General features: G+C 50.1%; 1 protein-coding gene across 14 annotated transcripts in view; it reads right to left on the reverse strand.

Annotated features, from left to right (window-relative positions):
• Positions 1-26,645, reverse strand: part of ATP2B2 (ATPase plasma membrane Ca2+ transporting 2) — a 367,384-nt gene that overhangs the window by 100,341 nt on the left and 240,398 nt on the right. For 13 of the 14 annotated variants that reach the window (XM_045990373.1, XM_045990363.1, XM_045990365.1 and 10 more), the window contains one exon: positions 14,463-14,980. In XM_045990373.1, the coding sequence (XP_045846329.1) occupies positions 14,463-14,661 (199 nt within the window). In that variant the 5' untranslated portion in view covers positions 14,662-14,980. Of the gene's footprint in view, positions 1-14,462; positions 14,981-24,556; positions 24,577-26,645 lie in introns of those variants that run through there. The other variant, XM_045990364.1, reaches the window with a different exon arrangement.

Raw genomic sequence — 26,645 nt, forward strand, 5'->3', positions numbered from 1 at the left:
ATCTCCTATGGGCCTAGAAACCTGTCCTTGAGGACTCTGCAAGGGGTGGCAGCTGGATCACACCAGGCCTGAAGGCCACCGTGAAGGATTTTAATTTTGTTCTAAGAGCAGTGGGTACCACTGGGTTTTGAGTAAATGTGGCACAAGTAGATTCATATTTAAGTTTATTCAGGCCATGATAGGGAGAATATACGGAGGGAGAGAGGATATAAAAGGGACAGGCTGATATACACATTATTCTCATTTAATTTTTCTGGTAACCCTGTAGGTAGGCATTATCTAAGCCCACTTTTCAGATGAGGAAACTGAGGCTCAGAGGGGGACTATAATTCATCTGAGGTCACACAGTGAGTGAGTTGAGCTGCTGACATTGGATCCTCAGTTGGTGCACCATGTCCAGGCTCTGTCAAACAGCCTCCAACCCCCGGGCCTGGGATTCCGGCCCCACTTTCATAGTCCACAATGCCCCGACCTGGAGCCCCTTGAGAATGTTACGGCCCAGAAAGAGGCAGGTGAGTGAGACCAGGAAACCAGAATCAAGGTCATTGGCAGAGCAGGGGTCTACCTGGCCCCACCCTGGCCCCTCTCTCTCTTATTTGGCCCTGAGCTCCAGTGTGTTTTGGAGCAAAGGAAAACTCCCAGGTTTCTGGGTCTGTCTGTCCTGCCACTGATCCCTGCATGTCCCAATTTTCCTCCCGAAAACTGAGCTCAGTTTTCCAGCCCTTGCTCCAACTTGGATCTGACCGGAGATCTTCCTCACGCTGCTTGGGTGGCCGCTGGTCCTCAGATGACCCATCTCGGAACCACATCCCCACAAATGTAGGAGACACTGAGAGGAAAACCATCACCCCTAAGTCTCACCCCTTAGCCCCAGCACCGGCCCCTTCGGGATGCTTCCTTTACGCCTCTCTTCCCTTGCATCTGCTTTTGTGAGGCTGTTGCCATGGTCACTGGTAAACCTCCCTGTTTTCATATCACCTATTTCAAGACCTCATTCATGCTGCTCTGTGTTCTCGGCGACTACCATTTTCCACAGTGTTCCATGTGGCATACGGAGAAGCTGAAAGTAGGCTTCATTGCTCTCCTAATACTGGGCATTTAGAAATTACTTTTTTAAAAAAAAAATTATCGCACAGAGATGTGGTTTAAAAAGTTGAGACTGGGGGTGCCAGGGTGGTTCAGTCGGTTAAGTGTCTGGCTCTTGATGTCCGCTCAGGTCATGCATGATATCAGAGTTGTCAGAATGAACCCCGCATTGAGCTTGGTGCTCAGTGGGGTGTCTTCTTGAGATTCTCTCTCTCCCTCTCCCTCTGCCTCACTCTGTCTCATTGTGCTCACACACACTCTCTCTAAAATAAGTAAAATAAAAGAAAATGAAAGAAAAAGCTGAGAGTGTAGATAGGAAGACCTGAGATTTCATTTGGTTTCATGCCAGATGGCTATGTGAGATTGGGCAGGATTTTTCCCTCTCTGGGCTTCACCTTCAAAAACCTATTGAATGATGATGTTGGTAATGAGAATAATAATAATGGTCTGCATTCCCTGCAGGCTCCCTGCTTTGTGCCATGTGTTCTTACACGCACCTGCTTATGTAGGCCTCACAGGGGCCCATGAATAAGTACTAATTCACAGATGAGTAAACAGGTTCTGAGAGATGAAGTCGTTTTCTTGGCACAGCACAGCAAGTACGGAAGTGGCACAGGAGGGATTCAGACCCGGGGACGTCTGCTATTTAACACTTAGGCTGTATCGTTATTTCCTAATGCCCAGCATGCCACAGGCTCTCTGAGGCATACGTGTCCATTTGGCAGTGAGCTCGTCTGCCCCCCAACCCCCATAGGCCTCATCTGTTCCCATTTATGTCCCTGCTTTTATAGGAGAGAAACTGTTTTCAAGAGCAGAAGCGATTGTCTCAAGTGACAATGTTTTGGGTTGAATTGAGTCCCTCCACAACCATCAAGTCCAGTGCCTCGAATGTGACTGTATTCGGAGACCGGGTCATTGCAGAGGTGACTAGTTACTAAGTTAAGATGAGGTTGTCAGGGTGGGCCTAATCATCTATGACCGGTGTCTTAAATGTGGGCACAGAGATGCATGGAAGACAATGTTAAGACACAAGGAGAGGATGGCCATCCACAAGCAAGGAGAGAGGCCCTGAACAGAGGCTTCCCTCGTGACTCTAGAAAGGAGCCAACACTGCTGACCAACACTTTGATCTTAGACCTCCAGCCTCCAGAACTGTGGGACAACACATTTCCCATAGTTTAAATCCTCTGGTCTGGGTCCTTTGTTATGGTGGCCGCTGGAAAGGAGCACAGAGGCCGTACAAGGATGGATAAGAAAACTGGGGGGCCTGGGGAGAAGGGTGGCTGCTTTGGGGGTAGGGAGGATGGACTCTGCCCCCTTTTCCACGTGTAGGGATTACTAAGAGCTCCCTGGTTGTGGGAGCTTTGTGCTTGCGCAGGGCCCTTCTCTCCTGGGCCTCTCTCTTCCTTTGTGTACCCTGGGATTGCTGGATGGTCCCTGAGAACTGTTCCAGATCTGTGGTCCTGTGCGCCTGCAAGTCCCTCAGGCCTTTGTTACATCTGCTCTCACCCAGTTGAGTTGTTGTGGGTGATGGGGGATAGCTCCAGGGAATGCTCAATTTTGCTCTTCTGTTCAGCAGATGTTTCCCAAGACCTCATTCAGCAGTTTTTCCCCAATGCTGTTGTTCTTTTATCGTCCTCCTTGAACCTCTCCCGACAACCTCTATGTCTAACTGACTGCCTATCCAGTGTCAAACACCCTGATCACACCCTACCTGCAGGTGACCCTCTCCCTCTCCAACATCTCCTGCTCTGCCTGCTGCCTACTCCCTTAGTAGCTGGCATTCCCTAAGGACCTGTGCTTGACAAGTGCTCCAGGTGAACTCATTCATGTTTATTGAGTGTATTCTGTGCTGGGCACTATTCTAGGTGCTAGGATATAGCAGTGAATAGCACAGGCCCACATCTCTGCCCTCCTGTGGCTCACCTTGCCCTGTGCAGGTGTGGGACTTATGAGCACACTTATGAGATGACTTCTCTGTCATCTAGGTGTTTCATCTCTAGGTCTAGCCTCTCTGCTGTGTTCTGTACCACTGTTCTCTCCTAGTCTCCTCCATGAGCAGTCAGCTGCTATCTTAAAAAATGGAGTCTTCCGGGGCGCCTGGGTGGCTCAGTGGTTTAAAGCCTCTGCCTTCAGCTCAGGTCATGATCCCAGGGTCCTGGGATCGAGCCCCACGTCGGGCTCTCTGCTCCGCAGGGAGCCTGCTTCTTCCTCTCTCTCTGCCTGCCTCTCTGCCTAGTTGTGATTTCTCTCTGTCAAATAAAGAAAATATTTTTTAAAAAATGGAGTCTTCCTTGATCACCTATCACAGGCAGGGTCCTGCTGCTTGGTGCTCCCTCCTCTCCATTACCACCACCCTGGCCAGGTCTAACTCTGTCACCTCTCTCTCAATGACTGTCCTCTCCCTCTGCATTGCCTTTATTCCCTGGGCTATTTCCCTATTCCAATCAAGACCAGTTGCCTTGACCACACTGCTCCTCGCTCAAGAACCCTCAGGGCTCTCTTCTATCTCTTAATTGAAGCCCAAGCCTTTGGCTTAACATTCAGACCCCTTGACAGAGGTTCCTAGTATGGGTTCTGGGGTTGCCTGCTGGCATCTGAATTCTGGTTCTTGCACCCATGAGCTGTGTGACTGTGAGCAAGTGATTTAACTTCTCTGTGTTTCCATTTTCTCATTTGTAAAAATGGGGATAATCCCAGTGCCTACCTCAGAGGGTTATTGGGAGGATTAAATGAGGTGATATAATGCTCTCAGGGTGATATCTGGAAGATCTATAACACTCAGTTACCCCTAATTATTATTATTTTTTTTACCCCTAATTATTTTTTTAAAAGATTTTATTTATTTATTTGACAGAGAGATCACAAGTAGGCAGAGAGGCAGAGAGAGGGGAAGCAGGCTCCCTGCTGAGCAGAGCCCAATGCGGGGCTCAGTCCAGGACCCTGAGATCATGACCTCAGCTGAAGGCAGAGGCTTAACCCACTGAGCCACCCAGGCACCCTGTTAACCCTAATTATTATCACTACTTCTAGTCGCTCCCTCCCCCAAGCTCCAGCCAAACAGAATGAAAGGCTCTTCCTTTTACACACTCTTCTTCTCTGACTCTGTGCTTTTGTCCCCACTGTTCCCTCTCCCTGGAGTGCCCTTCCCCATTGCAAACCCTGCCTATCCTTCAACATCGTGCTCATGTACTGCCTCCTCCATGAAACCTTCCCAGATCCTTCAGCTAGAAGGGCTCACTTCCGCCTCTCAACGCCAAGGCATCTTGTCCAAAGCTATCACACAGAGAGAGCAGAGTCTTCTCTGCTCCTAAGTAATCCCTGGGATCATTTGCTGGAACCATGAAAACTTCCAGGGGGTCTCCCTCTGGGGTAGAGGCTGAGGCTGGCGGGGGGTGGTCCAAGGGAACCAGGAGCCGAGATGCTAATTTCCACTGCCTATAAATAGCTCTAGGTCTGAAACTACAGCAGGGGCCTGGGTTCTGCCAGGAAGAGTAAGATAATCATTTTGTGGTGAGGAGGGCCTGTGGAGATAACTTAGCTGCCCTGTCAGGGCCTCTCCTGTGACAGGCAGTTCTGCAGGGAGAGCCTGCTTCAGCTCTCTCAAGCTTTGTGGGAGCCAGGCTGGGCAGACCCCTGAGGTTGACCTACCACTGACAGTCCAGCCTGCAGTTACTGAACAACATCTTTCACTCCTTGGCCCATTTGGCAGATGAGGATATCAAGACCCAGGGAGGCAAAATAAAAACCAGAAACAGGTGTCCAGACACTTGGGCTTCTGGGGGCCAGAGAATTTTTGCCAGGGAATACCCATGGGCCTTTGGAGGTCAGTGTGTGTAGGATTTGGAAGTTGCCTGGTAGGTAAGGGGTGGGCTGGAGCTGGGTTGAGGGGCGGCAGGCATGGTTGTGGACGTGTTGGGGTTGTGTCTCAGCTACACCCCCAACATTCAAGGACACAGTCACTGGGGTCTGGCTCTGAGCCAGCCATCCTTTGGACAGTTTGGTGTCTGTACTGCTAGGGGTATTGAGGCAGTGTGTTTAGGATTCTAGAATGTCTGAGTCTGGAGGAGTCTCAGAGACAACAGAACCCATGCTCTTATTTTCCAGATGGGGAGAATAAGGGGCCGAATTGCAGGGTGGAGGTGGGCGGGCCCGAGAAGGTCTCAGTTAATAAGCGTCAAAGTCAGGATGGTCCCCACCCGAGTCTTCCTAGCTCAGTGTCTGCTAACACAGGTCGGTAGGCTGAGTGTCCTTTTCCTGCACCCCCTGGGGGAGCAATACAGGAGGACAGACAATCCTCTCCTGAGGCAGGGCCCTCTAAGACAGGGCCCTCTGTGTGTTTTCTTATTGAGTCCATAGACTAGTATGGGCCCTGGGAGCTGGATACCACCTGCTCCATTCTACAGATGTAAAAACTGAGGCACTGAGAACTTACATAACCCGGGTGCCAACCCAGGCTTTTAGATACTCTAGTTTACTGCCTTTCTCCAATTTCATCAGGGGTTTTCAGATTTTTTTCTTTTTTTTTTTTTAACTCTTTGTTAAAAAAAAAATCTTGCCAGATGCTTCACCATGCAAAACAGATAAAAAAAGGAGCTGCTTTGGTACATGGTGGGGCAGGAAGCCCAGAACTTCACCTACTTATCTCCCTATCCCCTGGGGCACCACTGTGGAATGCCAGGGAACCCAGTATAAGAACCACCTTTCCAAACCCTCAATTTCCCTATATTCAGCAAGTTCTTAGGCTCTTCTGGCCCATGCAGAGGGGCTGTACTCTCCCTGCCCACCCCCCACACCATCCCACCTCATGCTCATTTCACACTCTCGTGGACAGCACAGACAAATATAAACACCTATTACCAAAGCAGAGCCTGCCCACAGCATGAACAAACCAACTAGAAATCCTAGTCTACAAAAACCAATCCCTAGTCTGTGGGCTGGGGTTCTCTGTCCTTTGAGATACATCCTAGGGTTCAAGCACAAGGAATTCCACATTTCTTCCCATGACATTCTAGGTCTCACCTCAGGGCCTTTGCTCATGCTGTTTACTTCTCTAAGAGTGTGATTTCCTTCCCATCTCTGCATATTCAGCTCCTCCCTGGCCTTTGCGACCTAGCTCAAAGAAAGCCTCTCCTGTATTTGTCTCCAACCGGCATGGATCGATTGCTTCCTCCTATGACCTTCAGCACACTCCCTCTGGCTGTAGAGTTATTTTTGTCAGCAGGAGACAGTAGAGTAAGGGGATTATGTGTGCATGTTCAGGAGCCAGCCTGCCTGGGTACCCATCCTGGCTGTGCCCCTTATTAGTAGTGGTGCTCTGAGCTGTGGATAGAAACAATTCCTGTTTGCGAAGATGAGATGAGGTAGTAGCACGGACACTGTGCAGCAAGCCTGGTCTGCAAGCATTCAAGATGTGTTAAGGAACCTCTAGGATCACAGATGTAACTGGTATTGTAGCTCGACTGGGAGAGTCTTCAGGGCATGGAAATTTACAACCCAGCTCTGCACCTCTCTTTCCTGGAAATGTTTAGGGAGCTCTGGATGGGTAGGGGTTACAGGAGGCGCCCCCTCTCTCGCTGGAAGGAGGCCCTGGCCCCTGCCACTGGCTGCCCTTTTCTACTGGTTCTTGCCTGCTTCTGTGACCTTGGAGTTGTCTCCTGACTGACATGCCCCTCTCTTTGCCCCTGATCCTTAGATGGAGAGGGAATGTCCTAGAAGGCTGTCTCTCCCTGTCTTGGCCTTCCCACCTGTCCTGCATACAGCCACATCACACAAACACTGCTTCTGAGCAGCATGCAGGCATCTCTTCCCAGAAGAGCAAAGCGGCTCAAGCTGCACACTGTAAGCACACAATACAGATGCATTCAACAAGAGCATGTGTGTCGGCCTTGCCGGCCTACACCTCCGCTTGGCATGACAGAAGCAGGGGAAGCAATGGGACATTCACTGAACACCTGTGTCCATGGTTCCAGTAGGCGGGCATTATGATCATGCCCTTTACAAACAGGGACACTGAGGCTCAGAGGGACGGAATGATTTGCTCAAAATCCTCAGTGGTGGAGTTGGGACTCGAAGTCCTTGTTCTTTATGCTCCCGAGCACATAGTAGGCACTTAGTGGTTAGTGCATATTTATTCTGCAGAGCAAAGATGTTTTCAGAGCAGAAATCAAGACCCCCTTTTTCTCCAAGCTGTTGTTTCCCACTCAAGGGGCTGCTGTGAGGACATGAGGCAAGCCAGAGCAAGGGCCTGGCCCTGATGAGTTTGCATGCAGTAAATTACCACTGCTCGGTAGCTCGGGGAAGCGGGCTTTCTGCATAGTGGGTCTGCATAGTGTGAAGCCCACCTGTAAATGTTCCCCACAAGTGCTTACAGACTCCATTCCTCCTCTGCATGCCTGACTGCATGCACCCACAAAGCCAAATAGCATTGTTCATGGAACAAGAAGTCCGTCTAGACTTGCTGGAATCCACCCAGAGGCCCTTCAGTCAGTGGTGGGTCGGGCCCTTCCGCTAACTGTGCTGTACCTTCCGGCCACCCCCCAAGCCTGTGGAACTGTCTGCCTCACACACACTCTGCTGCCCCAGCCTGGGAAGATGGATAGCACGTATCAATCAACATGTGGGTTTATTTTATTGATGATTCAGAAAGACGTGAGGGTGGCATTCTGGAAAGCATCCACACGTGATTCATCAGACTTTCACAGAAAGCTAGTGCTTTTAAGGGATTTATTTTTCCTGGTGATGGCGGTGGGGGGTGTATAAACTTTGCAAATCAGATATGGGGCTTTTTTTTTTTTAACCCCACAGCCTCACATGCGTTGCTCAAGCCCACTGATCTGCCCAGATAAGCCAGCCTTTAGCTTCTGTTAATTTAAACCAACTTGTCCCTACAGTCACACAGAGACTCCTCAGCATAGAACAGTAACATCTCACATAGATGCAACACCTGCCACCTGCCAGCCACTAAGCGCTTTACATACGGTACTTGGATCCTCACGGGAACCCTAAGAGAGTTTATGCAACAGTTATTGTCCCATGTTACAGATGAGGAAACTGAGGCACAGAAGGGTCTAGTGTTTCACAGAGGGATAAGAAATGCAGCCAGGATTTGACCATGAAACTGAGTTGACCACTTCACCAAAGGGACACTAGTCCTACCCCTACTTCCCGTGAACGGTCCCAGCTATGCCTGCTACAAGGGTGTGAATGGTAACAGTGCTACGGGTTGGCTATGACCACTGCATATTTGGTACTCCTGAACCGGCCTTTGCTCCTCAGCTACCCTTTCTACCCACCCAGGCCAAGCTCTCCTCAAAGGCACAGAGCACGCCCGCTTTTTGTGTGCACCTTTCTCCAACACATGGACGGGCCTTCCACAGCAGGCCCACAGGCACACGCCGCGGAAGCTTCCACCATCCTCTCTGACCTCACAAACTCCACGCAGTCTGGGTGGACTGACCCGCACCACTCTGCGGTGAGCACATGGCCGCGGTCTGCCCTATCAGCTTTCTCTATCCTCTGGCCACAAGGATTGGGCCAAGAATGGCCACGTGATTCCAGGTAGTCCAATGAGAGTTTGTTTTGGGACTTAGGGGAGGGGACAGTGGGGAAAGAGGTGCCTTTGGCGGCTGGGGGCCAGGATGGGAAGGTGTTAGCCTGAAGCTCACAGGAGGGCCTGCCTGAGAACCAGGCCAATGGGGAAGACAGTGGAGGTGAGAGGTAGCAGGAGAGGGATGGTCAGAGCCCTTCTGTGGCCCTGGAGGCCCTCGACCCACCTTGCCCGAGACTAGAACCGTCCCTGCACCTTTCGGTTGCACGAGCCAGAAAATCCCTCTTTTGCATAAGCCAGTTTGAGATGGGTTTCTATCAAAGAGAATCCCGGTGGAAAGAACTCCTCAGTGAACACTGGAAGATGATTCTTTTGTAGAAAACTTTCAAAGGATTTTCAGCCCACTGTCTCCAAATGGTGGAGGGTGAAGTAGACCATTCCCATTTCACAGAGGAGAATATAGGTCCTGGGAGTCTAAGTAACTTGCCAGAGCTCAGGAGCCTGCTTGGTGACAGAGGTGAGGCCAGAACGCCTCTCCAGCCTACATGCCCTCCCCTCTACCACCCCTGCATGTCTCTGAGAAGGCAGCTACATCTCCTCAGCCTCTTAAGTATTTTGATGAACTTTTCTCCTCCAGACTTGACACCTGAGAGTCCTGGGTTCCAAGACCAGGCATGGATCACTTCACGGGAAGACCCCGGTAAGAGGTGTTCTTGTGCGTCTCTGGCCAGGCCGTGAATTCCCCATGTGGACCCTGTGTCTGAGGGGTTCCCAGCCTCACCTGCCTGGGACACTGCTGAATCTGTGGCTGCCTTGGTTTCCCCATCAGCCTCTCTGGGCCCCAGTGATGCTCGGGGAAACAGAACACAATTAGAAATAGAGCACCACAATGACAGACAGACGACCCTTTGGGGCCCAGAGACACTTAAAACACACGCTGCCTTCACACCCTCCCCCGTGGCCAGCTGGCGGCAGCTCTGTGGATGACGACACAGGCCCTGCTGGTCTGAGGGGCGTTCTGGTTTAACATCGTGTTTATGCAACACAAGGCACAGTCCCCGTGATCCACTCTCCTCTCCTCTCTCAGCCCCACTCTCCTCTACTTGGGCCGGCCATAGGATTCATACAAAATTAACCGGAGGTTCCGTTTCACAACACCCCAGTATCCAGTTCCTACCACCCCTCCCGCCCATTGTCTCCCTTCTTTGTTCCCCTTTCTCCCCCACCAGGAGAAGCCCAATTCAGGAAGCACCCAGAGGGACCTGCCCTGCCCCCTTGGACAGCCTGCGGTATGGGGGGCTGGAGGTGAAGGACGAGAGGTGTGCACGCCAAGCAGCTCAGGGTAGGGCCTCTCAGAGCTTGGGGGAATTGAAGCCAGTTGTTCCATGGGTGATGCAGGCTCTCCGGTGTTCTGTACCCCTGCTGCAGCCTTCCAGCCCATACAAAGAGGGGCCCAGGGGCATCCCCCCACCTCTCTGTCTTCCTCCCTTATTTCTGTGAATATTTGTTTGAGCTCCCAGGCATTGTACCAGATGCAGGAGACACAGTGAAGAGTGACAAACAGTTCCTGCCTCTGGGGCCTCACTGGCCACCCCAATACCTATCACCCAGCTTTCCAGATTCATCGCAAAGCAGCCTACTCTGGGAAACCTTCTCTGGTAGCATATTGACTCTTTGTTTGGTACCATCTTATTTATTCATTAGATTTATTTATTTATTTTAGAGAATGAGAAAGGGAGAGAGAGGGAAAGAGAGAGCACTAGCGCAGGGGAGGGAGGGATAGAGGGAGAGAGAGAAACTCAAGGAGACCCCCCCACCCCATGCCGAATGCAGAGCCCAATGACGTGGGGTTAGATCTCAGGACCCGAAGATCAGACCTGAGCAGAAACTGAGAGTCAGATGCCCAGCCGACCATGCCACTGAGGGGTCCTGGTACCATCTTATTTAATTGCAGATTTCTTTCATGGGGATAGAGCTGATGCATGTTGTTTTTTATAAGAAATATTTGGCTATAATAATAACAGTGATAATGAACATCATTTTGGCAGTGTCTAGGGTATGCCATATACCACACTAAGCCCTTCATGTGGATTATCTAACTTAATATTCACAACATCTTGTGAGGTGGCTAGTGTTATTACTCCCATTTCACAGATAAGGCAACTGAGGCTCAGAGAAGTTAATCGAATTTTCTGCGTGTGTCCCTTGAAGAGTAAATGTCTCTTGAAGAGTAAGCCTGTCAGGATTTAAAGCTAGGTCTTGGGCTTTACTGTCCTATCCTGGGAGGGTGTGCAAGGAAAGGAAGCAGTGGAGGGCAAGGAGGGAAGGGCATTGCCAGAGTGGAATGGAACCAACAGTGGAGGAGGGAAGGAATGGAGCTCAGGTCAGAGACAGAGGCCAACCCTGGCCTCACAGGGAGCCAGGTTTACCCCTGATTTGTCACCAGAGTCAGGCCTTCAGGGGGAAATTCTGACATTGCCAGGCCGTGGGAGCTGAGCCCCTGGTCTGTGCCAGCAGGAGGTGGTGCCCTGGATGGGAGTGGATTTCTCACGGTGTCAACCCCCACTCTATCACTTGCAGAGATCTTTTTGCCTAAAATTAGCTGGATGTGAAGGGGAAGGCTAATTTCTGCGTGGCCTGGAGCAGTCTCCTGTAGTGTGACTCAGAGGCCGGCTCCTTGCTCACGTCAGCAGACGAAGGGCACAGGGTGTTGAGAATGGGCAACCTGAGGCCCTGTCTGCAGCTGGCACAGCTCCAGACCATGTGGCTTTTCAGCTGGGGTCTGGGGCTGGAGGACCCAGCATTTCTGGAAGTCAGAAGAGGGCCAAATAGGGCATGAATGCTGAACATGAGAGGGACTAAAGAGAAGTTCCTTGGTAGCCCCAAGGTACTGAGGCCCTCATCAGACAGAAGGCCCCTTTAGAGGACAGTTCCCAGGTGCACATGCTTGGCTCAGGGATGAGGACGTACCTGGGAATTGTTCAAAGTCTGCTCTGATGTGGACAGTGGTGGTGACCTTGAGCCCTCATGTTTCTTATCTGTGAAATGGGGTAGCAACACCTGCTTCTAGGAACATGTGTAATAAGAACACAGCACAGCCTGGTAAAAAGTGTTACACCATTCACAGACATTGGCCAGCATTCCAGAAGGGTCAGATTCCACCCTTTCCAGCGAATATGTCTGTTTCTTCCAGGGTTATGATAACCATAATGAAAATAACAGCAACAAGAGCTGACACTTATTGAGACTTAGAGAATGGGCACTTGGCCTAGTCTCATTCAGTGTTTACAACCCATTTTACTGATGGGGAAATGGAGGTGTTTAGTCTCTGGGCCTGAATCCCAACACATAGCACTATCCATGGGCTAGGCATTGTTCTAAGCTACTTCACTGTGTCCTCATCACCCTACGAGACAGTCACGATTATTGTCCCAATTTATAAATGAGGAAACCAAGGCACGGATTGGTTGATACCTTGCCCAGAATCCCACAACTGGTAAATGGCAGGGCTGGGATTTGAAACCAGGTCGTCCCATTTGAAACCAGGTCTGTAGCATTATGTTCTTCTGACTTTCCCCAAACCTCTTCCAGCTCTATCTGCACCCTGGGAGATCCTTCTGGGTACCAACACAGCAGGGGTTCTGGTTAATCCTGCTATGGGCTTTCTCCTCTCTCTCAGAGATCTTTCCCATCAGAGATCTTGTTTGGTCCTCATGAAAAATTAGGAACCCCAGGCCCAGAGAGGGAAAACCAAAGACCCCAAAGTACACATGGCTCACAGGCAGCCAAGCGATATTCAGAAATGTTATTATTCCTTCCATTGTAAAGAACAGGAAGCTGGGTTTCCTTTATTTTCCACATAATGCCTACCTTTTTGCAGTGCCCTGGCGTTCTGTGGAATTCCATCTAAAAAAGGCTGCTCTATGCCATGCTACATGATTTTCCTTCTCTTTCCTCCATAGCCAAGTTCAAATATCTCCTTCTCCAGGAAGCCTTCCCAGACCTTCCCTGCCCACCCACCTCACCTCTCCTCTGAGCTTTGAGGTCCATGCTACACCTGGGCTGGATTATATGCTGTTTTGGCTGCTCAGCAGCCAACTGTGGGCTAGTGACTCAGTGGCCAGGTCTCAGGGCTTTACTGGGCAGCTATCCACCCTCTTCTGTGCCAGGTACCAGACTGGGCACTAGATGTATGGGAGGAGCAGGACAGGATTCCTGCCCTTTGGTGTGTTCATGCTTTTCCAGTAGTACACAGCGGGGGGAAACAGTGAACCAAATGGTGATGGCCATGCACGGAGCTGGAGCTTGGCCATCGGCTGCTCAGTTTCCCAGGGTCCAAGAGCCTGGCAGAGGGGCAGGGGAGGCGGGTTTCTCCATACCATGGTCCATATGCCAAGGTCCATGGCATGGCTTTGAGGGGTTCTGTAAATGTGCTGACAGTGTGAGCCACATCTATAGTATGTATTTTTTTTGTGTGTTGTTGTTGTTTTGTTTTGTTTTCCTGGGGAAAAGGACCACAGCTTCCAGCAGGCTCTCTGCAGAACCTGAGACCCAGAGACACTTAAGACTTCCTGACTCAAGAGAATCTCCTTGTCCCACTGAAAATATACTGGGGTGACCCTGCCTCCTAGCATGCTAGGGGCACCAACCTGATGGCGGAGGTGAGCATGGACCATTCTGCCACAGACTAGTGTTCACAAGAGGTCCAGAAGCCCCCAGGTAGAGCTCGCTCCCCTCCCGGGGCACATGTGGCCGTTCCCAAGCTCCAAATTAGAATCATGCAGTCAAGAAAGGAAGTTTCCTCTATTCTCACTCTACTTCTTGCCCCAAACAAAACCAAACACCACCAAGAAGGGAAGGTGTTTCTAAACTGCCTAGCTGAGTGGCCAGAGTCCCCAGGCAGCCTCTGTAGGAAATGCATTGAGGTTGGTGCCCAGCAGTGCCCAGAGCATGGGGACTAGAGTCAGGAGACAGGACAGGCGGGCCTTTTAGCGTTGGATTTCTCATCTGTCACATGGGAGTAAGAATTCAGATACTGTCTGCCTCCTACCTGCGATACAGGTACCTTGAGGGAGGGATTGTCATCCATTGCTTAGAATAATAATGGCTGCCACTTACGGAGTGCCTGTTGTATGCTCAGGTTTTTAGTAGGTGCTATGAGGTAGCCATTGGTTCCATCTTCCACAGGAAGAAACTGAGGCTCAGCACACCTCTTTGCACAAAGCTGTAGGACTGGGGAGTGCTGGGGGAAAGCTTCACACCCACACCATTGGGGTTTATGCAGGGAACTCTTCTCCCTAATGGCAAGTGGAAAGTAACTGGGAGGATGGGGACCCAAACTCTACCCTCTGGTGCTCAAGCTGGGTTGGTTTCTCTTCCTTCTGTTCAATAGCTGATGACCTGGGTCTGGTCCCCTTCAGCCAAGCCCCCAGAAGCTGAAACCCTCTTTCGCCTGAGATGCTAGGTCTGCTCATTTTGGCAGTTACAAGAGAGCTCCTCTCCCATCCCTAGGGCAAGGCACACACAGGCATCTTTCAACTTTCCCTAATGGCCCATCTGCCTGCCTGCCCTGTCTTTCAGCAGCTCCATGGCCCATGGCTGCCCCAGAGACCTAGGGAGTCACCATCAGAGTTTGGATTTGGGACAGCTGGACACAACCCAGGCCAGTGACATGGGTCGTGGGGCTGGATTTGAATGTGTGGTGGCAATGTTGTGGTCCCATGTCTAAGCCCAGAGGAGGGGGTTCCTGGGGCCTGGGGAAGGGAGGTCAGGGGCTGGGTGGTGGGATCCCAAATCCAAGCACTGTGTTCAAATATTCCACACTTACCTTCGACAGGTGAGGTTTTGAGGCGCCGGCAGATGGCTTCAGTGTCCCCATAAGTCTCTTTGATCTTGACCACAGCCTCGGTGCCCCGTAGCTCCATGAGGGAGCGGAGCTCCTCCATTGTGCACCCAAACTCGCCCCCATGGCTTGACTCATTTCTTTGGTTTTTGGAGTAAAAATCGCTGTTGGTCATGTCACCCATGTTTGCTCCAGTCCCTGCTTGGGGTGGGCCCAAGGGTCAGCACTGGACAAGAGGTTGCTGGGCGATGGATCCGCGTGGCTGTCCTTAGCACAACCTCACTGGATGACTGTGGCTCCTGGTGGCCGACTTTGGGTCCCAGGGGGCGGGGGTGGCCGAGGTGGGCTGGTGACAGCGGTGGTGAGCTCCAAAGGGTGTCCCTGGGCACGGGGCAATGTCCAGGGGCCGGAAAGGCTCAGGGCTGTAGACCCAGGAGTCTCCATTCAGTGGGGTCCATGCTGTTCCCTGGAGCTGGCATCTACATGGTCAGGGGTGGTGGCTCCTGTGGGGACAAGCACAGAGTTGTGACAAGGGTCAGGCAGTGGAAGCTTCATGGGACAGGTGCTCAGGAAGACCCAGGCTGTATGTGCTTATACACACACACACACACACACACACATACACACACATACACAGACCACCCCAAATAACACCCCCTACATATATACACAGGTGTTTCCTACACAGGTGTTTCCTACAATAACCCATAACACACCAGCTCACATTGTAAATCCAAACATACTGGAGGCCACCTGGACACTCTACAATATGCCACCCCCGAGGAACAGACTGATGTACCCTCAAAACACACTCTATTTGTCCACTGTGCTATTTAACACAATGACTTCATGACGCGCACCCTGGTACACACACCCTCTGACATACACAACTTGGGGTGTTCTGCAACACCTGACCTGCCTACTTTCAGGGCCCACCCCACTGCCATACACACACACTAATACGTGAGTCCCACTTCACACATGTGGACACCCCCCTTCCCGCCATAAACACTACCCACGTCAGTGCACTTCTAGGAATACATCTTCACATTCCCACCCCCTCTCCTCAAAAATACCTGTGCTCACAGTCTTGTTTACACGCACACTGTGCTCTCACAGTCTGGAGCACAGCCCCACCCCCTAAGTGACGCCCCCCCCCCCCAGGCTCGCCAGCATATATGCTTCCTCCATTCATGCCACCTACATCTGCTGATAGACTGTGGTCCCCACTCTAGTTTCAGAGGCAAGGGAATGGGAAAAATCCGCCCACCCTTGCCCACAGTCCCCAACCACATTAATCAAGGCCCTTGGCCTGGCTAGAAGAATCAGCTCATGCATATTCACCAGGACATCACTGAGCAGCCCCCCATTCCCCACACTTGGCCCCAGCATGAGCTGGGGTCCATGGAGCCCTCACCTGGGGAGCCCCACAGTTCAGCACCACAGATAGCGGCTAGGACATCCCTCGGGGAGCCCAGGAGGAGGAAGAGGAGGAGGAGAGAGAACCGGCTTTTCCCTGCCGGCCAGACCGGCCACCCTTGCAGAAGTGTGGCATCTGCGGGGCTGCCAGGAGAGAATCCAATCCGCCCCGACACCCAACACCGATGGCCAAGGTCCCCGGCAAGCGTTGGGTGACAAAGGGCCTCTGCTAAGCTTGGCTGGGCCTGGCATGGGGACTGGCCCCACCCAGTAGGCACAGACAGCTGGCTATCCTAGGTCTGGGACAGTAAGGGGGAAGGTGTGGGGGAAGGAAGATAGGACTGAGCCCCCAACCCAGCCCTAACTCCTTCCCCTTGTCCCCTTCCCCATCTCCTTGCTTCACCAATCTTTCCTTTTGCAAAAAAGTGCTGCAGGCATTTTAGAGTCAATTTCATTTTTCTAGTAAGGAACCAGAAGCTCAGAGAGAGAAAGGAACTTGTTCAGAGCCACACAGAGCTAGCTAGAGTGGAGGAATCCAGAGGTGGGCTGATCTCTGGACTCCCAGCCTGGTGCTTTCCCCCCTTCCTCTAGGGGGCGCTCCCTCCTTACACTCTGAAGAGCAGAGGTTGGGTGACAGGTGCCTGATGGCAGTAAACAAGACAGGCTCATGAGTCAGAGAAAATGGATTCAAAAGGACTGGGTTCAAATCCAAGTCCTCCCAAATCCTGGTTCTGGGACCCTGGGAAAGCTCCTCCCTTCATTTTCCCAAGGCTTTGTTTCCTCATCTGTAAAATAATAATCATTGTCCCCTGTCCCTTTGCTACCTCTCAATTTATTGGGAAATTATAAACCATGTTCAAATTCACTGTGTTTCCACCTGGGTTATGGGGCTTCCCAGCCATGGGTCAGGGGGTGCTGGAGCCACAGGGGAAACCTGTCATGCCTTACACGATGGCACCTTTACTCAAGGATGCAGGAGGCTTTATTCTTACAGTGGGAGCAATGACTATCTTATAGAGTGGTCCTGATGCTGCAAGCAGAAACACAAGACACAGAGACAGAGTGTGCTTGGGGGCCCCACCCCCAGTCCTGTAGCAGCATGCATGGTCCTTGGCCATCTTAGCATGTACCACCCCCAGAACCCATGAGTTTTGACCCAAACAGGGCATCCCTAGCAGAAGCAAGTGAGGAGGGGACCCAGGATGCCTATGTAGAGGTGTCACCGAGGTTAACTGCAGGGGCTCTAGAAACTAGTCTCTGGATTCAAATTCTAGCCCCTCCACCTCCCAGTAGAATGGGAAGCATGCAATTTTAGTTTCATCTTATAAAAAAGGGAGAGGGAATAATAGTATCTACTTCATAGGTATCATGAGACTTAAATGAGTTATTTCATGTAAAATATTTAGAACCAAATCAAGCACATCAGAAGAACTCAATAATTATTGTGATTATTACCAATCCATATAAGCACTTTATGAGGTAGGAAGTCTGGTTATTCCCATACAGCAACATGAGGAAGCCGAGGCCAAGAGAGGTGAGATAAATTCCCAAGTTCACATAGCTAGTGAGTGCCAGGCCTGGGATTTGAACTCAGGCAGTCTGCATTTAGAGCCACACCCATAACCAAGACACTTTGCTGCCTCCCCTTGTGAATCGCTCTCATGAGGTTCTTACGATGGGTAAATGAAGTGCCATATGTGAACAAAAGTGCTTTGCAAACCACAAGGGATTTTCTAAACCCAAGGTGCTGTTTGATCTGTCCCCATGCTACCTGTGGTGTGTCTCACAGTCACTGATAATTACATCTCTGGCAGCATGAGCTGTGAGAATTGTTAGGAGTACTTATATTTATGATAACAATAGTAGGCATGAGTTAATGGGCTACTGGCGATTTTAACTATTATGTTAAGACAAACAATGATCTTCAACCATCCACCCACCCATCCATCCATCCAATCATCCATTCAATAATTGTGTTTCGGACACCTACTCTGTGCCCAGCACTTGATGATCCAGATATAGTTCCTACCCTCCAGAAGCTGATGGTGTGGAGGAGGGACAATTAAATGAATGACTTCTACAACATGAAGAGTTTGCCATAATGGGGAGTGATAGCTATTACAGCTGTCCAGAGCAGGAAGATCTGATCTTGCCCAGGGTATCAGGAAAGATCTTTCTTCTCAGTGTGAGTAGGGAATATTTCTTTCCCATGTAAGTTAAGCAGGACTTAAGCCAAAAAATGAACAGAAAAGAAACTCAAATATGCAACTGTCTGTTACGAAAGGGTTGAGAGAGGCATAGGAAAAGGTGCAGGAAGAGATCTGTGTGTAAGGAGGGAAGCAATTCTGGGATGACAAAATGAGTTAAAAGAATCAGAAGTCTGCCTCTGTAGCGACTGATCTTTAACTTCCTTTTTTGAAAAGAAATGAAAACAAAATCAAACTTCCTTCTTTGAGATTTCCCATCACAGCTACCTCTTCTGATGCAGCCCTTGCCCCACCCCCTTGTCCCCTCTTTGCCTCTCATGCAACCACCCCTGTTCTGGTCATCCTGGGTGGTCCTAATGTGCAGAGTTCACATTGGTACTTGATTTGACTGTCAGATTTGCTTGATTTGAGAGTATGAATCCACTGGCACAGAAGAGCCTATAGGATGCCACACAAACGATCTCCAGGCAGGCAGAACAGAAGACCTGCTAGCTTGTACAGAGTTCACCAGCTGACTGAAAACTCCATAGTCGCCCAGTATCTGCCATAGAGTGCTCTCCACTACCTGTGCCTTTCCCACCCTGACAGTGGTCTGTCCTGTTCAGCACAGCGTGCTTTCCTTGGAAGCCTTCCCTGACCACCCAGGACTGTGTAAATGCTCCCAACTCTGGATGCCTCTGGTATCATCCTGCACTTCACACTCTATTGCTTGGACCTACTTCTCTGTCTCCCTTCCTTGGGAGCCGGAGGGCTCTGTGTGGGCAGTAGCCATGTCTATTTTGTACCTAGTATGGGGCCCGGCCTTCAGGAAGCACGTGATAATTGCTTGGTGAATGAATGCCTCAGTCCTTGGGTCATCTGTCCCTGGGAGGTATGACTTTAGATAGATCATTGAATCTTAGTTTCCCCATCTATCAAATGGAGTAGTTGATTCCTAACCCGTTGATGTTATAGGTCTGCTGTGGTTTGGAAAGATAGCAGAGTCAGTAGTTATACCTTTTTTCTTTGAGATATACACCCCCCACCCCCACCCTCCACTCCTAGTTTCTCTTTGTGTACATGGGTGTGAGGCTAAAGATGGAGCAGGCAGCTGTCTCCTTTGCCAAAGCCCACCGGACTCTGATTTTTTTGCTGCCACTCTGAAATACCACGCAAGCCACTGCTCTATGGCTAAGAGATTAAATGAGCTGTGTGACCTTGGAGAAGTCACCTAGCCTTGCTGGGCCTTGTCTGCAAAGTGGAATTGAACTACTTGTCTTATAGGTTGCTTTGAGGCCTCATGGATACCCCTGTGTGAGGCTCTGGGCCTGGAAGGGACATTCTGCATCACTGGCTTCTATGCCTCTGCATGACCCCCCTTCCCACCCCAATATTAGCAAGTGTACCTCTCATCTCATGATTATGATGAGCTTCATTTGCAGTCAGCACTCAACTTGACATGGTCACCTCTGCCCAATACAATGGGCACACAGGTGGTCCATTGGTACGGACTGGATGTGTCCCCTCAAATTCATAGGTAGAAGCCCTCATTCCCAGTGTGACGGTATTAAGAGGTGGGGCCTTTGGGAGGGGTTTAGGTTATAAGGGTGGAGCCTTCCTGAATGGGATTAGTGTTCTTCTGAGGAGACAGGATTTCTCCTGTCATCTTTCTTAAGCCACTTGAGGACACAGTGGAAGACAGCCATCTGCAAGCCAGGAAGAGGGCTCTCATTAGGAACTGAATCTGCCAGTATCTCAGTCTTGGATTTCCCGGCCTCCAGACATGTGAGAAACAATTTTCTGTCATTTAAGCCACTCAGTTCTATGGGATTCTGTTATAGCAGCCTGAGCTACCTGAGACATCAGCCTGTGTGGGGCATATAGCCAGGGTCCAGAGAGGTTAAGCAACATATCTGGGGTCACACAGCCAACTGGGGTTGGAGCCCACTGAAAAGTCCCTCTTTGTTTTCTAAGCCCCAGCTGCATGACCTTGACCAAGGCCCTTTTCTTCCTGGGCCTCAGTTTCCCCATGTGGAAAGTGAAGGAATTGGATGTGTTCTCTGGGGTCCCTTTAGGCTGTGATGTGGCAAGGCCCTTCAGAATCCAGGAGAAGGTTCTGATAATATTAGATTTATGCATTTCATTTCATCTTATTAGCATTTAAATGACTATTGTTACATTTCAATGACTCAAGAATAGGTTAGGGACGCCTTAATAAAAAGTCTTTGCCAGGAGGGATGCTGGCAGAGGAAGGAGCAATGTTTTTTTGGAGTTAATTTAACAAAGAAGGAATTTGTCTTTTGAAGGAAGCATTAAAAAAACCCCACCAAAACCCCAAACCAACAGCTTTTTCAATCCTAACTGAAGGATGGGAGCTGGGACAATTACAAATGAAATATGCGCTAAAAATAACTGTCGGATGCAGAACCCTTCTGTTTTAAGATGTGCTGAATTTAAATGCCACCTTAATATGTATTTTTAAAGTTCTCTTTCCTCTGAATTGTCAGTAGTACCAATGACAGATGTGAGGGACACAGATCTTGGGTGATGCCTGGTGCTGCTATTTGATAGTTTTGTGGCTTAGGCAAGGCTCTTAACGCCTCCCTGTGCCTCAGTTTCCTCCTCCTGAACAGAGCCAACTGGACAGCATACTTCATAGGGTTTTGGGAGAACTAATCAAGCTAGAGCTTAGCCCAATTCCTGGCACAGAGGAAGAACTTGGTAAATGGTGACTGTTCTTACACTGCTAACTTAACTTAATCCCTGCCTCTGTCCTCTGCTCACCCCCACACTGCTGTCCTTAGCTCAGAACTCAGGCCAACTGCACCATAGTCACAATGCCACTGGCACCTGTCTGAAGGCTGGGGAGGGTCCTCGCTTGTGAGCACAACATACAAGGAAATCTCCCTTCTGTTCTGGTCCCAACTAACTAGTTTCCTTGGCAGGACATTTCCTTTTGTCTCCTGGATGTAAATTCTGGCCTTTCAGTAGGGCCTTCCTGCCCTGGTGATGGAACCTGCCTCCTTGGTGCTGATCCCGGGAATGGCTAAACTCGGCCAGGCAGCTGGCGGCAGAGGGACAATTGCTTCTCCTTCAGCCTCACCTGGAAAGTCATGGTCCCTCTCAGAGAGGGAATGTCCTTTAGGTGTGTGCATGTATATGAGAAATAGAGAGCCTGGTGGATCTGGAGTGACTATGGGAGTGTGGGTATGCATGTCAGTGTGGGTATGGAGGGTCTGTGTGAGTGTGTTGTGGTGGACATTCAGCACAGCCAGTACGTAGTCTGGGGCACACCTGAGTCAGAAGGAGTGTGAAAATGCCGGCGCTGGGTTGGGCCCAGAAGTGACTTTATGTTCACGGGTGTGTTCGGGGGTCCCTGTGAAGTGTCAGCACATATGTCCTTGCTGTAAGTAACCCTGAAAGACACGGCTTGCTCTACAGGTCTACTGGAGTGTGTCAGCATGAGTGTGTGTCTGTGAGTGTGAGTGAGGCAGAGATGTTTGCATCCATGTCTGTTAGTGTGCAAGCCCCACAGTATGTGTGTCTGTGTGCACGCACTCATGGGTGTGCATCAAAGTTGACAATGACAATTTCGGTTTGGAATTCTCACAGTTGGGGAGAGAGAATGAAGAAAGAGGAAGGGAATTGAAAATGAATACCTCAGAAGCGAATTTAGTGCTATTTTTAGAAAACTCCTATCCTGTTAACCAGAAAAGGAAAATCTAAAAAAAAAAAAAAAAATCCCACAGAAACAACCACGCATCAGCCTTGAAGGCACAGATGGCAGAATCAGGGCCAAGGGGTGGGCTGTGAGAGATCTAGGGTTTCTGGCATAGCTTCTCACCCTCCTGTCTGGCCTGAGTGAGGGTCAGTTCAGCAGTTAGCTGCCCACCAGGGTCAACTCCCTGCACTATCACCCACACTCCAGAGGAGCTGTCAATGGTAGATGGTAGGAAAAACCCCATTTCTGGTCCTATAGGCTCCTCATGTACTCTCTCATCCACCCTCCCACCCATTCACCCATCCATCCATCCATCAAGCCATTCATTCTTCAGCTGTCCATCCATCTATCTGTCTACTTCTCCAACCTTCCATCTGTCCATCCTTCTACCCACCAAATAATCCTGGAGAGGTGCATCTCAGGGCCTGTCCTGGGCACTGGGATTCTGAGGAGAGCAAGAGAGGTGCTTAGACCCTTCTTCCTTCCATTTGAGATCTGCTCACTCTGCCACAAAGAGCCCCAGTAACCTCATGATCAGAATCTGCAGGCTGAGTCAAATGATCCTTACAACTTTGCTTCAGATTTTGGGATGATGTAACCCAAATGACTCTTGCCAGATCTTCTGAATCCCAATCTTGGCTTGACCATTACTATTAACAGTGATTGTGGGACTTGGTCATTTAAGCATCTGCCTTTAGTTCGGGTCATGATCTCGGGGTCCTGGGTTTGAGCCCCATCAAGCTCTCATCTCAGCAGGAAGTCTGTTTCTCTGTCTATCTCTGTGCACACACACTCTCTCTCTCAAATAAATAAAATCTTAAAAAATATAGTGATTACTAGCAAATGCTTCCATGGGCTGTGTGGGTCACTGTTCCTACCTTACAGGTAAGAAAACTGGGGCTCAGAGATGTTTTAGATGGCCAAGGCTATCGGATAGCATTTGGCATAGTTTAAATTTGTTCATTCAAGTCCAAAGCCTTTGGTTTTTTTTCTCTGTGTCCCATTACCTTTCACCAGATTCACAGTATGGCCTTGGACCAGTGCTTTCTCTTCTGTGACTCAGTTTCCTTTTCTATAAGTAAGTGGGTAGGTTGGACAGATGCTCAGTATCAGAGGACCATTTTAGCATCACCCAGTTGTAGGCCAAGTCCTGCTTGGGTCGAGACAAAAGGAAAGAGAAATGCTCTGGAACCTGGGAATCACAAGCTGATCAGAATTCATCTGCTACCTTTGATATCTCCTGTCCCACCCTGGACCTCTGCACAGCAGTGTCTGCCTTTTAAGATTTATAGCCTTTATGTGCTCCTTGTTTAGAATTCTTTCCTTAAAAAAAAATCTTTGAGAGTTTTCTGATGAAGCTAAAACAGTAAAGTCACTAGCAGATGGAGGCAAGAAAGCCTAGAAGAGGCAAAAAAGTGTTAGGTGAGATTTGGGCTGCAAGAGGGGACATGCAGTGAGAAGGCTGGGGTGGAGGCTCTGCCTGGGATCAGGCAGATAAGCTGCTTTGGACAGCATTCTCTGGTTTTAGAAAAATGCTTTGGCCACCTCCCCAGCCTCATCTCTCACCGTGTACAACTCTCCCTACAGTTACACTGAGCTCTTTAAGGCCCTTTTTGCAGCCCTGACTGCCTACTCTCTAGGTCCTGACTAGCTATAGTGATAGTGTCCTCTCCTGTTTTTATCTGCCTCATTCCCTCTCACACCCTGCTCTGTTCCCATGCATTATAAGCAGAGGCCTGAAGGAAGGACAAAAAAAAAAAAAAAAAAATCATGATAACAGCAATACTTGGATCATACCTACTACATGCCAACACCTGGGTCATACCTACTATATGCCAAGCTCTTCTATGCACTTAATGTTTGGTATCTCGTTTAGTCCTTCACAACAACCATATGACACAGGGGCTGCTGGCACTCCCATTTTACAGGGGAGAAAGCAGAGAAAGAGACTACAGTTACTGGTGTAAGGTCCTTGGTTGGGGGGTGGCAGAGCCAGATCTCAAACATATACATGCAGACTCTCTTAAGCCTGCCCCCTCACTAACACCCTTCTCTCCACCAGACCAGGCTCCTGCCCTTTTCTTTGGCTTTTTATAGTGAAGCACAGGGTTTTGCTTGTTCAGTGCTCTGGCTGTGGAGTAATGGGGCCCAGGGAGCTGTCTCTGGGGATGAAGTATTGATGGTTGGACAGAGGTAGGTGCCTGGGAGGGATTGAGTGCGTGAGGTCAGGAAACCTGAGAACCCCAGGCCCCCCTCTCTTGCAGGCTGACCAGGGGTGAGTGCTGTCTATGGGGTCATGGTGCACCTCCCCTACCCCCACACCAGGGGTTGACAAAGAGGCAGGCACAGAGGAACTGTCTCCACTGGGAGCTGTCCCTGAGGCAATGGTGCTGACTGAGTATTGGGGTGGGCTTTTAGGACCACGTGCCAAGGAGCTGTCCATACATTATGGTGCTGACACAGAGCAAAGGGTTATATGTGTCCCTAGGAGCTCTCCAGGACTCTAGTGCTGACCAATGGAGTACAGGATTGGGGAGCCCGAGGTTCTGAGTGTGGGTGGAGTAGGGAGGACACAGGGCTTTTTCCATGAGTTCTGTGAGCAAGCATGAGGAGGTAACCCCAGTGATTTGGTGCTGCTGTATAAAGCCAGGTTCTCAGGCAATGGGGTGTCCTGAGACAGGCCTGAGCCAATAAAATGATACTGTGCAAAGGGCCACTCAGGGGCCATTTATGTGCACATGCAGAAGACCCACCTTGGCTCATCAGTGCCATCTGTCACCGATGGCGGAAATCTCAGCATTAGCGATTCATTTGTTTGCATTGTGCATGGTCTTCTAGTTCTGGTTCCTTCTGTGACCATATTTAAGGGGTGGCATCTCAGTCTGACTGTTAACTTTCTTTCTTCTGCAGAGTGCGGTATTCATCCACAGACCTTCCAGGGGATGAGTCTGAGTTGGGAGGTTATGGAATAGTTGCATGAGTCCTTTGGGGTCTAGATCAGAGAATAAGGAAACTAAAGCTAGCAAGAAAGTCATTCTGTGTGGCCTGAGAATGCAGAGACCAGGAGACAGAACTAATGGAGAGGGGTGAAAAAAATCAGAAGGACTTCTGAATTCAAAGAAGGAGGGGAATCAGAATGATGCAGGCACTGGCAGGGAGTGGTATATGTGTGGGTGTGTGGGGGGGTGTTTTTAAGATTCTGTGTCTTGGTACCAGGGCCAGTCTTCGAGGCTGAAGCAGAGCTGCTCCAGTTTGATGACTGTACACTCACTGGCTTCCTTGTCTCAGCCCAGGTTATCTCCCTTGGAGTCTCCCTGGTAGAGAGCTAGAAATCTCTGTCAGGCCACTGACTTGGCCTCAGAACTGAAGGGGGTGAATCAAAAGGCCAGGAAGCCAGAGGAGCAGTTGAAAGAAGGAGCTGCCTCCCCTGTGGCCAAGGTTTCCCCTCCTTCCTCTTTTGATAAAGGCTTCTCTGGGTGGAGCTTGGGGGACCCCAGAAGAGGGCTGCTCCTTGTGCGCTTCCCTCAGTGCCACCTCTGTTGGTATCACTCCGGGGCACCCTAGGTCTAAGCCTGCAAAGATGAGTTAACCTGGTGGCGGAATCACACTGCCCTAGCACTTTGGGGTTCTCATGCCAGCCTCTCTTTCAGTTCTCTTCCTTTTATAATCAACACTCCTCCAGTTCTGGGTTCTAGAACCCTACCCTGTTCTTGTGGCCCAGGCTCTGGCTCAAAATCACCCCTGGCTCCTGTCTCTGCCCTTCTAAATGCCATTTCCTGCTAGGTGGTTTCTGGGGACAACTCCAACCAGCCAGCTCCAGTGCTCTTTTCAGTCTTCAAACCCTTGCCATGTTTATGGCCCTTACCACCTCTTCCCAAACTCCTATGGTTTCTGTGACCAATTCTGCCCAGGGGTCTGCATGACTTCTCAATTTTGGGCCAAATAGAGACTGTAACCTTTTCCTATGGTCCTGCTCTGAACTTCTTTAATGAACTACTCTCCCTGGGCAATGCCACCCACCTGGTATCAACTTTCATCCTAACGTAAGTAGTTCCCAAACCTACATTTCCACCCTGCCCTTTCTCTCAAGCTCTAGAACACACCTTCTCTGACTGCCAAATGTATCCTCTGAAGGTCCTTCAGGTCTTCTCCTAATGTTCTCATCCTTCTGTGAACCCTGAGTCACTTGTGACACATAAGCACCTTCCCAGGTCCCAGAATTGATTATCAGGGTCACCCTTGACTCTTGACCAAGCAGGTACCTAGACCCAGGGAGCAGTGGGGCCAGGGCTCTGGCTCCTGCCTCTTCCTTGCCACCAGGGTTCCTGACTCTGGTTCAAGGTCCTCATCCACAGCCTCCCACCTGGCCTCTCACTCCCTGTCCTTCAGTCTCCCCCAAATGATGCTGGTGAGGACTCTCATTTACTGAGCAGCTTCCATATGTGAGGAGTTGTGCTGGCTCTGAAGGTATATAACCCAAATAACCCCAGACGTAGGCATAATTATGCCTATTTTATAGATGGGAAACTAAGACTCAGAGAGGTAAAATAACATCATGCCCAGGGTCAGACAGCTGAGTGGTAGAACAAGGAGTAGAATTGGGACCTGTCTCTAAAACCACCACAAGATGTTGCCTCTTGGATTTGAGCACACCACTCTCTGGATTAAAAAACATTGCTGGGTCCTGGCACCTATTGTTTTTTTAAGATTTATTTATCTATTTTAGAGAGAGGAGCATGAACAAGGGGAAGGGCAGAGCAGAAGGGGAGAGATTGGGAAGCAAACTCTTTGCTGAGCCTGGAGCCCTATGCAGGGCTTGATCTCACAGCCCCAAGATCATGA

This window comes from Meles meles, chromosome 20, assembly GCF_922984935.1.
Source record: "Meles meles chromosome 20, mMelMel3.1 paternal haplotype, whole genome shotgun sequence".
NCBI classification, from domain to species: Eukaryota; Metazoa; Chordata; class Mammalia; order Carnivora; family Mustelidae; genus Meles; species Meles meles.